This window comes from Oratosquilla oratoria, chromosome 34, assembly GCF_046742065.1.
Source record: "Oratosquilla oratoria isolate Oo_2021 chromosome 34, ASM4674206v1, whole genome shotgun sequence".
NCBI classification, from domain to species: domain Eukaryota; kingdom Metazoa; phylum Arthropoda; class Malacostraca; order Stomatopoda; family Squillidae; genus Oratosquilla; species Oratosquilla oratoria.
In genome coordinates, this window is record NC_134810.1 from 46936432 (window position 1) to 46952196 (window position 15765).

The window sequence follows — 15765 nt, forward strand, 5'->3', positions numbered from 1 at the left end:
ATATACAACCATTTTCCATTCACCCCTATCTTCTGTCCTCTCCCGTCCTTCCTCAACAGACATTCCCCTCTTCCCCAAAGCCCCCTTCACCCCATCCATCCACCTCATCCTAGGACATCCCTTCATGTTCACTCCCTCCACATCTGCCCTCCATACCTCTTTTACTAGTCTTTCTTCACTCATTCTGTAACATCAAATAAACTAAATGGAAATGAAAAGGCTTCTAAAAGACTAGGAAGATTTATTATTACACTTTGGTAACTACAATAATGCAGTTACTGCACACAAGCAGTCACAATTTTTCATTCAATCCAACAGTAGTTTAAAAATATGAACACTGGAGAATTTATTTACATAAAGTTTAAAGTGTAGTTTCATCACACAAACTACAAGATGCAGTTTGTATGCACACAATCTACACTTGTTATTCTAACTTTAAAGCCTATGGAAGAGCTACCTTTACAGCCATGTGTATATGAATTATCAAACATATATATCATGTGAGTCCCAAACTTACCCTTGTGTACCAGTGTTTTGAATGAATCTTAATAAAGATAAAATCATGAATAGGAAAGCACATAAGAAGTATTACTACGAGGCACACACAATCTTATTTCTAGGAAAAAAGTTAATGTAGGTCCATTATTTTCAGAAAAATGGTGATATTATGCTTAGTAAAAAGTGTAAACTATAAATTATTTATATCTGTATAGGAAACATGTACCTTGTAATAAACTCCGACTTCAGCGAGGTCAAACTGATATAGGATAGGAAATAATACAATAAATGTAATAAAATAATCTAAAAGCTAATTGTGAAGGTACACGACCTTTACACAACCATTTACTTTTGTAGACCAAGATTTTTCTGAAAATAATGGTGTAGGTAGAGAAGATATATATGTATGTATGTATATATATATATATTTAAATTAATTATGTAGAATGTAAGTTGAGAGAAGCAAGTAAATGCCTTGGGGGATTCAAAAGTGTAATGAGAAATAGACATTTGGGAATGGATGCTAAGAGGAGATTGTATGAAGGGATGATTGTGCCAACAGCATTGTATGGGGCAGAAACATGGAACATAAGAGAGAAGGAGTTTGAATGTGTTTGATATAAAATGCCTGAGAAGTATGGTGGGTTGATAGAATGGATGGAGTGAGAAATGAGGAGGTGAGGAAGAGAGTATGGGGTGGAAAGGGAGTTGGAAGATATGGTGGATGAAATAGTATTGGGATGGTTTGAACACATGGAAAGAATGAGTGAAGAAAGATTAGTAAAAGAGGTGTGGAGGGCAGAGGTGGAGGAAGTGAACATGAGGGGGGGGGGTTGCCAATTACATGAAGTGGCCTTGATGTAGAAATGCTATGCCTTGCTTCCGACCCAGGGCAGTGGGTGAGATGCAGGGATAACCCAAGAAAGAAGAAGGGTTGGTGAACGGGAGTGGCGTATGTGGGAGTGGATTTATGCCTTTGACTTTGGCTACCTCCCTTGTAAGGGGAAAAAAAACCCTTTGTATATATATATATACATATATAATTAGTTATAAAATAAGTATTCAATATATCATTCTAAAGTAAAACAATATTTCTTCTTGGGTACTGGAGAGAAACGCCTAAGGTCATGTCAACTACCAGTCCTGCATCTGCTGTGCATCACCTTATTCATTCTGGGAACTGCAAGAAAAAATAAAAATATAAGATTTCTATACATGGCAGACAATATGAGCACAAAACAAAGGGGTAAAGGGGAAGAGACAGGGGGAAACAGGGAGGAGAAACAGCACAAAAATTATTGTAGGTGAAGAACACACACACACACACACACACACACACACAGAGAGAGAGAGAGAGAGAGAGAGAGAGAGAGAGAGAGAGAGAGAGAGAGAGAGAGAGAGAGAGAGAGAGAGAGAGAGAGAGAGAGAGAGAGAGAGAGAGAGAGAGAGAGAGAGAGAGAGAGAGAGAGAGAGAGAGAGAGAGAGAGAGAGAGAGCACATGCCCTGGCAAATGCTTTCAACAATTAGAAAGTAGAATTCTACTAACAGTTACTATATGAAGATCTTTTGGGGATTTTATAGACAGCCAACAAGTAAGACAAATTTAACTAGAAACCAGGTAAAAAAAAATATTTTCTAATGACAGAACATATCTGCCAGGGTTGGCAAAACATTTAAAAGCAGTCATAAGTACAATAAAGATAGACAACTGTTGACCAGTCATGAGTAATGAATGTATCAAACCAGTTTTTCCTGCAACAGCCCCCCCCCACAAAGGAAAGACTATAATTTGGTTAAAAATGTATCATAAACAGAATGGTACAATTTCATATCATGCACAAAATGAAACGATATATATATATATTCTTAAAGTAAGGAGATTTTCAATCCGTACATATGATTTGACGATTTGGTTCAACGTCACAAACTCCCCCCTATCAGGAGGCTAGTACAGTGCCCCTTACAGTGGACTTTATAGCGTGGAATTTAACAAACCATGGTCTTAGTCCAACTCCCCCCAAGCAGGGTTCGAATAGTCATCATCTCGACCTTCTCTGCAAGTAATGATGACCTAACCCGCTCAGCCAGCACACGTCTGATCCACACATACACCCAGGGCTTTTCCACCATTACAAGGGAGGTAGCAAAAGTCAAAAGGCATAATTCCACTCCCACCCATTTCATTCCCACATACTCCACTCCCATTCACCACCCCTCTCTCCCTCTTTCTTGGCTCCTCCTGGATGACAGGTCATCCCTGCATCTTGCCCACTGCCCTGGGTCAGAAGCAATGCAGCAAGGACAATTCATTTAATTGGTGACTCCCCTCTCCGTCCCCTCATGTAGAAACATTGAAGACGGGGGAAAACCCTTTGCGCTGCATCAAAATATCATTCATACATAACCACTCCCTATCCCCACCCACTCCCTTCCATGCAACACAGCATCATCCATACACACAACCCTTCTCCACTCACCCCTATCTTCTGCCTTCTCCCTTCCTTCCTCAACAAACATCCTCCTCTTTCTCAATGCCCCTTCTACCCCATCCATCCATCTCATCCTTGATCATCCTCTCATGTTCACTCCATCCACCTCTGCTTTCCACACTTCTTTTACTAATCTTTCTTCACTCATTCTTTCCATGTGTCCAAACCAGTCCTAACCATCCCAAACAATCCTCAAGATGGTTAATGTTTATAATTATTACTTCATTTCACAGCAACTGGCAATAGTCCTCAGATCTTCCATATACCTTTGGATTACTGTGTTGTGTTAGCATCAGTGTCTCTATGTCAGTGGCTGCAAATGTAGGGAGAGGAGGGCAGTCACTGAATGTCAGTCCTCCATGCATGAATAAAGTGTATGAAATACATCTGAAGTTGATAAAAAATCCTGGGTCCAGACTGGGGACTGAGCATCAGCCTCTCAGGGCTGCACCCCCTGATGGATGTGAGTGGGTTGATGGGTTTTGAAAATGGGAAGCAACTTTGCTGTCCATTTTGCAGGACCACACCGTGCAAGAACTCGTCTTTGGTATTTTTGACATTTCAACTACAGTAAGACCTCTCATTAACGGACGTTGATTACCTGTGTTTGCGGTGTTTTTGTTGTGTTTTCAGTGTTTTTGGTGTTGTTGTTTAGTGCGTGCAATCACCATGCCACCCAAAAACCACTCCAAATCAACAGATTATTCACATCAACAGACACTGTTACCCCCCTTTTAGTCCGTTAATGAGAGGTAGTACTTATTACCAACTCTGCAAGGTTGGCTAGGTATGATAGTCTGTTATAGTTTGAGGATTTAGCACCATATACCCTTCTAATGCCACATGATAACTCGGGAATTCAAATCACCTACCTCTGGCTTCTTGTTTACAGATGTGGCGTCCTAGTCTGCTCAGCCATCACACTTCCAACAAATATTTAGAAAAAAAACCTTTCCAGTGACTACCAAATGGGCTTCCAGTTTCACATGCATATCATTTTGGTAACTAGTATATCTAGAATTAGGTGTCCTACCCCTTAAGAACAATTATATATTAAATTAAGGAAAAATTATATTTCCTAAGTCGTTATATCATACATCATTATTACTAATCATGCATTTACACTTATAATAACTTCATGCTGATTGACAGAAAAATACAAAAATGTTCTTATGACTTTAGAATCAAATTACACCATTCACTTCATCTCTCCTGCCATACAGTCCACAACTATACAAAAGCATATCTATTAATTCTATGTCCAAATCCCATATACCTTATGGGCTACCTTCCCAGTGACTCCACATATGAATTATCATTATTTTTACACCTATACAAACAAATCTTTGCTTTTTTTTGCTTAGATTTGTTTGTACATACATACATACATATACCAAGGCTTTTTCCCCCCTTACAAGGGAGGTAGCCAAAAAGGGAAAGGCATAAAAACACTCCCACCCATTTCATCCCTACATACACTCCACACCCCTCCCACCCTCCCTCTCATCTGAGCACCTCCCGGATGACGGGTCATCCCTGCACCCTGCCCACCGCCCTGGGTCAGAAGCAGTGTCGCAAGACACAGCACATCCACAGCAAGGCCGCTTCATTTAATCGGCGACCCCCCCTCTCCGTCCCCCCTTGCATATAAGGAGAGGACGGGGAGAAATCCCTTCGGGCTGCGTCAAAATTTACTCACACATACTACCCCACCCCCCACCCCCCTACCCATTCCTCCTTTTGTTTGTATAGGTGTAAAAATAATTCTTATGTGGAATTGGGTAGGAGTGGATTTTATGCCTCTGTTTTTTGGCTACCTCCCTTGTAAGGGGGAAAAAGCCTTTGGCATATGTATGTACAAACAAATCATTAATCTGTTGTAAGAGGTTTGCCATTCCATGAAACCTGGCAAAAATAATTAAGTAAATGTAGTGAGAATGCCAAAGCAGATGAAGACTGGGGATAAGGATAGAAAGACAGTTAAGTACAAGGATATAGAAAGGTGGAGTATTTCAAAGGAAATCTAACTGAGAGAGGAAATAGGGAATCTGAAATATCAATGATGGGGAGATGTGGAATGAGAAGAGAGCAGAGAAGACACAAAATAATGAACAAGAAATGAAAAATGTAGCGGAAAAGCAGCGAGACTTTATGAAGTGAGTGCATTTGTATACCAAAGGTCAGCCACTATGAACTTTCTCATTATCCCCACCAACCTATTTCAAACTAGTATCATTATTCTCTACAATCAACACATTCATGTACCCAAATATTCCTCGTATCTTTTCACTTTTTCCCCATACCTAGTAAGTAAATCCGCACTATTATCATTACTCTCCTTCTATTGTCATTCCCTCATGCAATGAAATCCATTTAAACTCTTTTCTAAAAGTATAACATCCCCCTCTCTCTTTTTTTTTCTCCTGGCAACTCCGCCTAATTCCTATATTGTATACCTTTTCTATCTTTTAACATCCCTAGACATTCCATCCATTTCCACCAATACTTAACCCATCTACCTTTTCAGCTCTCCTTTTCTACACTTTGTATGTATAAAAAATATGACAAACAACGTACAACTGCTGACAACATTCAGATGATCTTTCTTTACAGTCTACAGAAAAATTCAGTCTACATGCAGCATATGCTATACAAGAACACTGAAAAACACATACAATGAAAATAAGAAGCCCTCTACATCAGACAAATAAGTAACAAGTGGACACAAACCTTATGGAAGCCTGAAGGACACTATAGCGCCGGGTACCAAGGACTTTGCGGGCAATCCTTAACTTGGAGCGTCCTGAGGATTCTGAAGGGATCACAGGAGTGCCCTCCCCATGAGTCTGTTGGTCACCCAGAGTTAATGGAGGACTGGAGTTAATTTTTGTCTTAAGAGAACAAGCCATACCTTAGTCTAACCACTCTGTCTAGAGACCAAGGTCTACATTGTCAAGCAATGGGTTGGTTGTATACAATTTGCTTGTTAGTATCCCTGTTAGGACTCGTTAGGACTGGACAGACCATATTTACATTCTCTAATCATCCATGCTTACCATGCTATACCAGGCCATGAAAACAAATAGAGATCCACAGACAAATACGTCCAAATAAAACTATGTATGCATATATACAAATACAATTAACAACAGCACCAAAGAAACCAATTATACAAAAATTTTCAGGCCAGACATGGCAACATACATTCTTTTGTATTCATACAAACATACAATGGATGGACACAAGAGTTTAAGCTTTATATTTCATTTCAAGTCTGGTAATACATGCAAAGAGTTTAGCAAAGCAATCATGAACAGCTGGACATATTTCTTAACAACAAAAAGAACATCAGGAAGTCGGTTTCTGAAAGTACTTACTCCTGCAGGCTTCTGCTTCCTGAAGGGTGATCTACCCTTGTTCATGATTTTGCGTATAGAGGACAATGCTTTCTTCCCTGACGATACGGACCCAGTGCTTCGAAGGCTCCGACATGCAGGAGATTTTCCCGCTCGGATTTTGGAATGTGGAGTTAATAATCCAGTTGTTGATTTTGGACTTTTCTGAAATGTGCAAGTTATTAACTGCTAAAGATTAATCTTTGGATATGTGGCCTTCTGCTAGTCTTGACTTACACCTACTAGGACAATGAACTATGTAACCTTGTAATGGTGCAGCAGTTTAAACAGACCATATGTCTGTCTGGCAATGTGTAAAAACCTGTGTAACCTTAAGAGGTTAAGAGACATCTAGAAAGCACCAATTAATAATTCTGAAATCTCAGGACAGGCTTAGAAAGCTGGTGAGATTATTCTTTTACTCAAGAAACACCTTTCCAGCCTTGGACCCAGGACAGACCTATTCGGGATGAAAGACCCCAAAAATGCACAAGGACTTTGGAAATGTTGAAACACGATTATGCGATCTTTTGATTTCAAAAGTCCATCACTCATTAACAAGCTATATAAATCGTTAGTTCGTCCACATTTGGAATATGCTGTTTCTGTATGGTCACCGAATCTCATTAAAGACATTGACAGACTGGAAAAAGTACAACGGCGAGCCACAAAACTGATTCCAAATATCAAAAATAAATCATACGAAAATCAATTAAAACACATGAATCTGTTTTCCCTAAAAAAGCGTAGACTCAGAGGTGACTTGATACAGGTCTTTAAGATTTTAAAGGGAATTGACAACATCAAAAGTGACCAAATTTTCACATTGAATGAGAATCAGACAAGAAACAATGGTCTCAAACTATCCGGAAATAGATTCAATTTGGAAGTAGGTAGAAACAACTTTGCCAACCGTGTAGTAAATGAATGGAATAAACTTCCTGTACAGGTAGTGCAATGTAGTTCAGTTCGAAGCTTTAAGAATCAGTTAGATAAATACCTAAGTAAGATGCTGTAATGATTATAATTTATCTTATATTATTTGTTTTTGTTTTGTTATCATTTGTCTGTCTGATTTTCATTTATTATTAGTTATATGTCAATTAATTATTATTTACTATTTACCTGTTTGTTTATTATTTAACTATACCTATGCATTTATTTATGTATTTTATTTGTTATTTACATTATTATAGTTTTTATTTATTGTTTTATTATCAATATGATTTTTTTTTCGCATCCGACCTAGATACGGATCAAAAGGTCTCCTGTCGGCATGCTCCGCCTTTGTAATCCTTTGTAAACACAACGGCAAAAGCCGACAAGACTGTGAGAATCAACACCGTGTGAGATTGAAACCTTTATTGGTACGATGTTTCGCTTGTTACAGCTTTTTCAAGTACTTGAAAAAGCTGTAACAAGCGAAACGTCGTACCAACAAAGGTTTCGATCTCACAATGTTGATTCTCACAGACTTTGGAAATACCGAAGACTTACAACAGTAACGATAAACACAAACTATAGATACACATATACGTGCATACCAAAAAGTATTCCTCCTTCTAGGGCCAAATCAAAGCATACACACATCTCACATATGCACAAAATCCATTTATTTCTCCTCCCATCCGAGTATCTTAGAGATGAAGGGTCATTGCAGTGGTCCCTGCCACACTACTTGGATCGAAATGCTGTGAGGAACACATCTTCTATGACAGAGCCCAGCAGCTGAATTACACCCACTGGTTCATTACATCTTCTTGTCAGTTCCATAAATTCTTGAGCAGATAAGGAGGGAGGGTTGCAACGTAATAAAGGAGTGAGGGTAAACCAGTTTTCGTTGTCAGAATGATCCTCCATCCACAAGGAACTAACATAAGAGGAGCAACATACGAGTTTAGACAGGTGTATTCACCATGGCCTTTGGATCATGTGAGACTCGTGATTGACAGCTATTTCCCTCCCGGAAGAGAGCTCAGAGCTCGTATGACCAATCTATGGTCATACGCACACACACACCCAACTACCCGCCCACGAGAGTTGGAGTAATGACTCGAAGTATAGCAATACTGAAATTATTTCAGCCCTGGGCAGGATTCAAACCCGGACCACCGAAGTGACAGTCGGAGACTCTACTAACTGCGCCATCGAGTTGTGTGGGATGGGTGAAGATTTGGTGTGTGCCTTGGTTGGGCCCATAGCCTTATTGGGGTGGTGTGAGAGTTATCCAAGGGAAATGGGATGGGCATTGGAGATAGTTAAAGAAAATGGAGAAAATAGGGTAATAAGACTGTTGTTGTTTCCTGTCGACACTGCCCTTGTAACAGGATCAGAGGATGGATTAAGGAAGTTAGTGACAGAGTTTGGGAAGGTGTGTGAAAGAAGGAAGTTGAAGATAAATGTGGGTTAAAAGTAAGGGGATGAGATGTACAAGGGAAGAAAGTCACAGCAGACTGGAAGTGAGTACAGTACTACCTCTCATTAACAGACTAAAAGGGGGGTAACGGTGTCCATTGATGTGAATCTGTTGATTTGGAGTGGTTTTTGGGTGGCATAGTGATTGCACGCCCTAAACAGCACCACCAAAAACAACGAAAACACAGCGAACACAGCTAATTTATGTCCGTTAATGAGAGGTAGTACTGTATTAAGGGAGAGAGACTGAAGGAAGTGGATAGTTTTACATACTTGGGTGTGAATGTGGTTGGAAAGGGAGAAGTGGACGTGGAGGTGGAGTGAGAAATGAGGTGCGGAGGAGCACAGGACTGGAGAGGGGATTGGGAGATAGGATTGATGAAAGAGTACTGGGATGGTTTGGACACATGGAAAGAATGAGTGAAGAAAGATTAGTAAAAGAGGTGTGGAAGGCAGAGGTGGAAGGAGTGAACATAAGGGGGTGACCAATGATGAGATGGATTGATGGGGGTAAAGGGGACATTGGGAAAGAGGGGAACTTCTGTTGAGGAAGGAAGGGAGAAGACAGAAGATAGGGGTGAGTGGAGAATGCTTGTGTATATATGATGTTGTGATGCATGGAAGGGAGTGGGTGGGGATGGGAGGGTGAGGGAGTATGTGTGAATGATATTTTGATGCAGCCCAAAGGGATTTCTCCCAGGCTCCTCTCTCTCTATCTCTCTCTTTTTTTTTTTTTTTTTTTTTTTTTTCACGAGAGGACGGAGATGGGGTGTCAACGATTAAATGAAGCAGCCTTGCTGTGGATGTGCTGTGTCTTGCTGAACCTGCTTCTGACTCAGGCCAGTGGGTGAGATGCAGGGATGACCCATCATCCACAAGGAGCCAAGAAAAGAGGGAGGGAGGGGTGATGATTGGGAGTGGAGTATGTGATTATGAAATGGGTGGAAGTGGATTTATGTCTTTGACTTTGGCTACCTCTCTTGTAAGGGGCCCTTGGTATATGTATTATAGGAGAACCACCCTTCATCTACTCAAAAAATTTATGAAACAAACAAGAAGATAATTTCCTTGGCCTGTGTCTTCTTTATACATTACCTCTCTTATAAGGTGGAGGAAGCCTTTGATACATAGATAGACAACCACTCTATTCACTCCTATCTCCTCTTCCTTGTTAGACAGATATTTCCCTGGCATCCCATGACCCCTTTACGCATCCCCATTGTTGGTGTTCCTCTTGAGCTCACTGTGCTTTTGCACATTTTCTGCTTGTCTATTCTCAGTACAAATCTACTCTCTTCCCACCTCAACTCTGCCTCATACACACACTTCCCACTTGATCCATCCTTTCAACACCTACCATGCTTCTCAAACACAATTGCGTTATTCATTTCTGCCCAAAGCAATTTTCCAGTTGCTTGATATTTCCATATGTATATGGATGAGATGGATGGATGGGGTGAAAGGGGTGTTAAGCAAGGAGGGGATGTCTGTTGAAGAAGGAAGGGAGAGGGTAGAAGATAGGGGTGAATGGAGAATGGCTGTGTATAGGTGATACTGTGATGAATGGGAGTGGATGGGGGAGTGGTTAGGGAGAGGTTATATGTGAATGATATTTTGATGCAGCTTGAAGTGATTTCTCCCTGTCTTCCATGTCTCTGCATGAGGGGATGGGGGTTGGTTGCTGATTAAATGAAGCAGACTTGCTGAGGAGGTGCTGTGTCTTGCTGCATTGCCTCTGACCCAGGATGATGGGTGAAATCCAGGGATGACCCATCATCCAGGAGGAGCCAAGATGAGAGGGAGGGAGGGGTGGTGGATGGGAGTGGAATGGGTGGGGGTGGGAGTGGAATTATGTCTTTTGACTTTGGCTACCTCTCTGGTAAGGGAGATACACCCCTTGGTATATATGTGTGTGTGTGCGTGTATATATATATATATATATATATATATATATATATATATATATATATATATATATATATATATATATATATATACACACACACACACACACCTCAAGGCATCTTCCCCCTTATAAAAGAAGTAGCCACCCCACACAATTTGCTTTCTCTTTTATTTTGGCTACTTGTGGATGAAGGGCCACCCTTGTCCCCTACTGCCTGATTCATAAGCAATGCAGCAATCTATTCTTATGAAATTTTATTTTTTATTTTTTTTCATGAAAGTGGCAGTTGCCGACAAGACTGACAAGTTAAACACCATATTAGGACGGAGCCTTTATAAAGGCTCCGTCCTCATATGGTGTAAACTCGTCAAATTTTAAAATGCCTGGAAATATACATGGTTTTTGTTATATAAGAAACATAAGAACCATAAGAATGAAGGAGACTGCAAGAGACCATAAGGCCTACACTTGTTCAGAATGATACAATCATGGAGGTCCTGTCCATAAATAAATTTGGAGAGATGGTTTGATAGAGAGAGAGAGTAGTAGAAGAAAAATGGGAAGAAAAGAAGATCCATGAATAATATATAGCTTTTCCAAAGCCTTATTTATCTCATTAAAAAAAAAAAAAAAAAAAAAAAAAAAAAAAAAAAAAAAAAAAAAAAAAAAAAAAAAAAAAAAAAAAAAAAAAAAAAAATCATGCTACTGATGTGCCTGGTCCTTGATGTCATAAATGGCAAACTTGTCTACTCCACATTCCTCCATCAATTAGTTGCAGTTAACATCCCTCTCCAACTGCTCCACAACTTGCAACTTCTTTGGATTAAGCATTTTTTGGGTGCACCATGAAGAACAAAAAGCAGAGCAGTCCAGAAACACGGGTTACATTACTTCAGTAAGAGGACACGACAATGGCATATGTGAATGGAGGAAACTGTTGCCCTTCATAGAAAAGACCAAAAATCACATCTGGCTGAGCGGGTTAGGGCGTCGTTACCTGTGGCGAAGGTCGAGGGGATGGCGGTTTGAATCCTGCCACCGGCAAAGTTGAATCAAGGGCATGGTTCATTAAATTCCACGCTACAGAGTCCTCTGTAAGGGGGACCATCCTCGCCTGCTGGTGGGAGGAGTTTGTGACGTTAAACCATATCATCATCATCCTTCCCCCCCCCCCCCAATTCTACCATCTCAAGTATTGGCTGCATGTTATTATGGGGTTAAAAGCTGCTCAGTAGCATCCAGCTGATATTTAAGGGTCTATATGGGGTGCCCCTACGGACCAGAGCCACAAATCATTTTGTCTGTGATGGAGGAAATCTCTATTCAAAGAAATTATTCTACTTAATTATACTGCAACTGTCCCTCCATTATGCTGCCACCCCCCCAACTCTTGTTACTGTCCTGTACCACTTCTCTGAATATTCATTTCCTTTTTCACCAAACCTTGTGGTAGGGGAGAAAGAATACTGCCACAGTGTTCCCACTTGAGTCATAAAAGGTGACAAAAATGGTACTGGAATAGTATTAGACATCCTACTCTCTTTCTGTACCCTAAGGTTTGGGTCTTTTAATGTATGTGAATGTATTACAGATGAGTGTAAAAGGGAAGAGTAGGCATTACGTTTGAGAGAAGATGGATGTGTTGGCACTGAGTGAAATTAAGTTGAAAGGGAGGGCTGAGTTTGAGTTTGGGAGTGCCTTCTGGAATGAAGGGAGGACGAGGGAGAGAAGGGGTGGCTATACTAGTAAGTGAAGAGATAGGTAAGCTTGTGGTGGAGTGGAAGGTTTCTTCAAGGTTAATGCGGATGAGGGTGAAACTGAGAAGGGAGATGTGGGTCTTTGTAAATGCATAGTCCTGGCAGTGAGAAGAGTGCAAAGGAAAGGGAGGATTTTTTATAGAGTGCATAGAGGGTTTAGGAAGAAATGTCAATGTAGTGGTATTAGATCTCAATGCTAGGGTAGGAGATGAACCAATAGATGGAGTGGATGGGAAGTGTGGAGTGCCAGGATAAAATTGTAGTTGTAAGATGGTGGTGGGGATGTGTCTAGAGAGTTGGTGATAGTAAATACAGAGTTTAGAAGGAAAGTCAAACATAAGTACACATGGGAGAGGGTGGTGGATGGAAGGGTGGTAGACAGGGCTTTAGTGGTAACCAGGAGAAGAGTAGGAAGAGTTTTGGATGTACATGTTCTTAGGGGAGAGAGTGGGGGAATATCAGATCATTTTTTGTTGGAAGGTAAGTTGAGAGTGGAGGATAGATGGAGAAAGAAGAAAAGGACATAAGGTAGGGAGGTGCTTAAAGTAAACTGCTTGAATGAGAAATAAAAGGAGGAGGAGGAGGAGGAGGAGGACATGAAGAAGCTGAGAGAAAAGTGGGAGGAAGTGAAAGATAGAGTAGAACTAGGAGTGGAGGAGGAATGGGGACATTTCAAGGAGGGAGTCACAAGGTATGCAAAGATGGTGTGTGGAACAAGGAGGACAGGAGGAAATGGAAGGAAGGGTAGCAAGTGGTGGAATGATAAAGCAAAGAAGGTTGTAGAAAAGAAAGTGGAATATATGAGGATGAATTGGGAGTAGATTTATGCCTTTGACTTTGGCTACCTCCCTTGTAAGGGGGAACAAGCCATTGATGTACTCATATGTATATATAATTCTAAATATCTTCTGTTTGTTTACTTACAACTATATACATAATGAAACTGAGTATGGACACTCAGTATTTATTTTAACTCTATACATCTTTAAATACAAGTGACGAATTACGTTCACTATTATTGTATGGTAACATTGTAGGGCCAAATCTGGCAGTCAAGATGGAGTTGGTTTGGTGGTTGAATGCTAAGGTCAAACCAAACTGACTCCAGGTCACACATCACACAATAGGTGGTCTGTTGAAGGCTGTTGGTACGACTAAGACCCATTGTCGAGTAGTTAAGACATGCATATGCTCATGTGCACACTAGTAAAGAATGAATAATTCACACTTATTCTACAGGCATTTCTTGAAACAGTTGCTCAGCACAGGTACCACTCGCTGACCACAATGAAGTTAATGCTCAAAGAAGATAGAAATATGAGAATTTGACATATATGAATGTACATGGATTTTGAGCAATTTCATTATAGGAAACTACTATTGTTTGAAATAAAATTTACTTAATCTCAAGAACATCTGGATATAGATATCATTTCCATTCACCTAGGCATGATGCAATCTTATGAAGGGGTGGTTTGACTGCGAAGGTTGTAATGGGGGTGAGGAGTAGGGGGTTGAAATTGAGAGGGTTGGTGAGGGTTCCTCTATAGTAGGGGTACTAACTGATGATGGAACATTCTCAATGTCAAGGCTACAGGGAAGTCTTTTGATATGATCTTTGTGAAATACGGTCTCTGTTAGATTGTGCAACCTGAGTACTTTGACTTTATCATTTGACTCCTGTCCAATGATATGAAAAGGTCCTGTGAATTTAGGGAAGAGCTTTGAGTTGGGGGTGTGGTTGAGGGTGTAAATAATGTCTCCAAGTTCAAAAGTACAATCTGTCTGATTTGTTAAGCAGACGGGCCATATCCTTAGCCAGATTAAGAGTACTATGGATTCTCTCGAAATGACTAGTGAAATTTGTTGCATGGGGTAGGATAAGTTATGATGGGAACATGATTGCTGATATGACCTTTGTGTGATGCGCAAAAATGACAAGCATCAATGTGGGAGTGTCCTTCCTCATGGTTAACCAGAAGTAGTGCAATATGGCTTGTGTAATGGAGGAAGTGGATAGTTTTAGATAATTGGGTGCAAATGTGGTGGGAAAGGGAGGAGTGGAGGAGGAGGTAGAATGTAGATTGGGGGAGGCGAGTGAATGCCTTGGGGGATTGAAAAGTGTAATGGGAAATAGGCATTTGGGAATGGATGCTAAGAGGAAATTGTATGAAGGGGTGGTTGTGCTAACAGCACTGTATGGGGCAGAGACATGGAATATAAGAGAGGAAGAGAGGAGTTTGAGTGTGGGATGAGGTGCCTGGTAGATGTGATGGGGGTTGCTAGGCTGGATGGAGTGGGAAACAAGGAGGTGGGGAGGAGAGCAGGGGGAGGGGGGGGTCAATGGAGGAGTGAAGAAAGATTAGTAAAAGAGGTGTGGAAGGCAGAGGTGGAGGGAGTGAACATGAGGGGGCGACCAAGGATGAGATGGATGGATAGGCTGAAAGGGCATTGAGCAAGGAAGCAGACTGGGATGAGTGGAGAATGGCTGTGTATAGATGATATTGTGATGCTAGGAAGGGGGGAGGGTGTGCTTATGCATGATATTTTGATGCATGAGGGGATGGAGAGAAGGGGGTTGCCAATTAAGTGAAGCAGCCTTGCTGCGGATGTGCTGTGTCTTGTTACATGGTTTCTGACCCAGGGCAGTGGTTGGGATACAAGGATGACCTGTCATCCACAAGAAGCTAAGATGAGAGGGAAGAAAGGGTGGTGGATGGAAGTGAAATTGGTGGGAGTGGGTACTTGCCTTTTGAATTGGGTATTTGCCTTGTGAGGAGGAAAAATCCCTTGGTATATAGATATATACATATTCCAAATGGCTCCCTCCTCTAATGAAGTGACAGCTTCTGTTAAAGGCAGCACAACAACATCTATCAATATAGAAGGAGTAGCTTCTATTAATGATGCTTGAGTGATTGCCCTGCACCATGCTATCAATTGCATTTTCCAAACTGAGCACAAGACTGCAGTCTACTAATCAATTCCTTTTCCAGGTACATCACAATCTATTTCTGGGGACTGTGTTGTACATACATACATATACCAAGGCTTTTTCCCCCTTTCAAGGGAGGTAGCCAAAAAGGGAAAGGCATAAAAACACTCCCACCCATTTCATCCCTAAATACACTCCACACCCCTCCCACCCTCCCTCTCATCTGAGCACCTCCTGGATGATGGGCCATCCCTGGTCATTAGATGGCCATGCCAGAGTGCTTGTGTGCTTACATCAAGGAGGCTCATAACAACCATGGAGGTATGGATTAAGCAGTTGCTGTGCAATGTGGCCTGATTCCCTGGCATTA

At 41.0% G+C, this 15765-nt stretch overlaps 1 protein-coding gene across 9 annotated transcripts in view; it reads right to left on the reverse strand.

Moving 5' to 3' along the window:
* Positions 1–231: 231 nt before the first annotated feature.
* Positions 232–15765, reverse strand: part of LOC143018296 (uncharacterized) — a 78775-nt gene continuing 63241 nt past the window's right edge. For 6 of the 9 annotated variants that reach the window (XM_076173641.1, XM_076173640.1, XM_076173636.1 and 3 more), the window contains 4 exons: positions 11701–11820; positions 6365–6547; positions 5718–5833; positions 232–1678 (listed from right to left, as the gene is read on the reverse strand). In XM_076173641.1, coding sequence (XP_076029756.1) covers positions 1663–1678; positions 5718–5833; positions 6365–6547; positions 11701–11820 — 435 coding nt within the window. In that variant the 3' untranslated portion in view covers positions 232–1662. The remainder of the gene's footprint in view (positions 1679–5717; positions 5834–6364; positions 6548–11700; positions 11821–15765) is intronic. The other 3 variants (XM_076173634.1, XM_076173638.1, XM_076173637.1) reach the window with 3 other exon arrangements.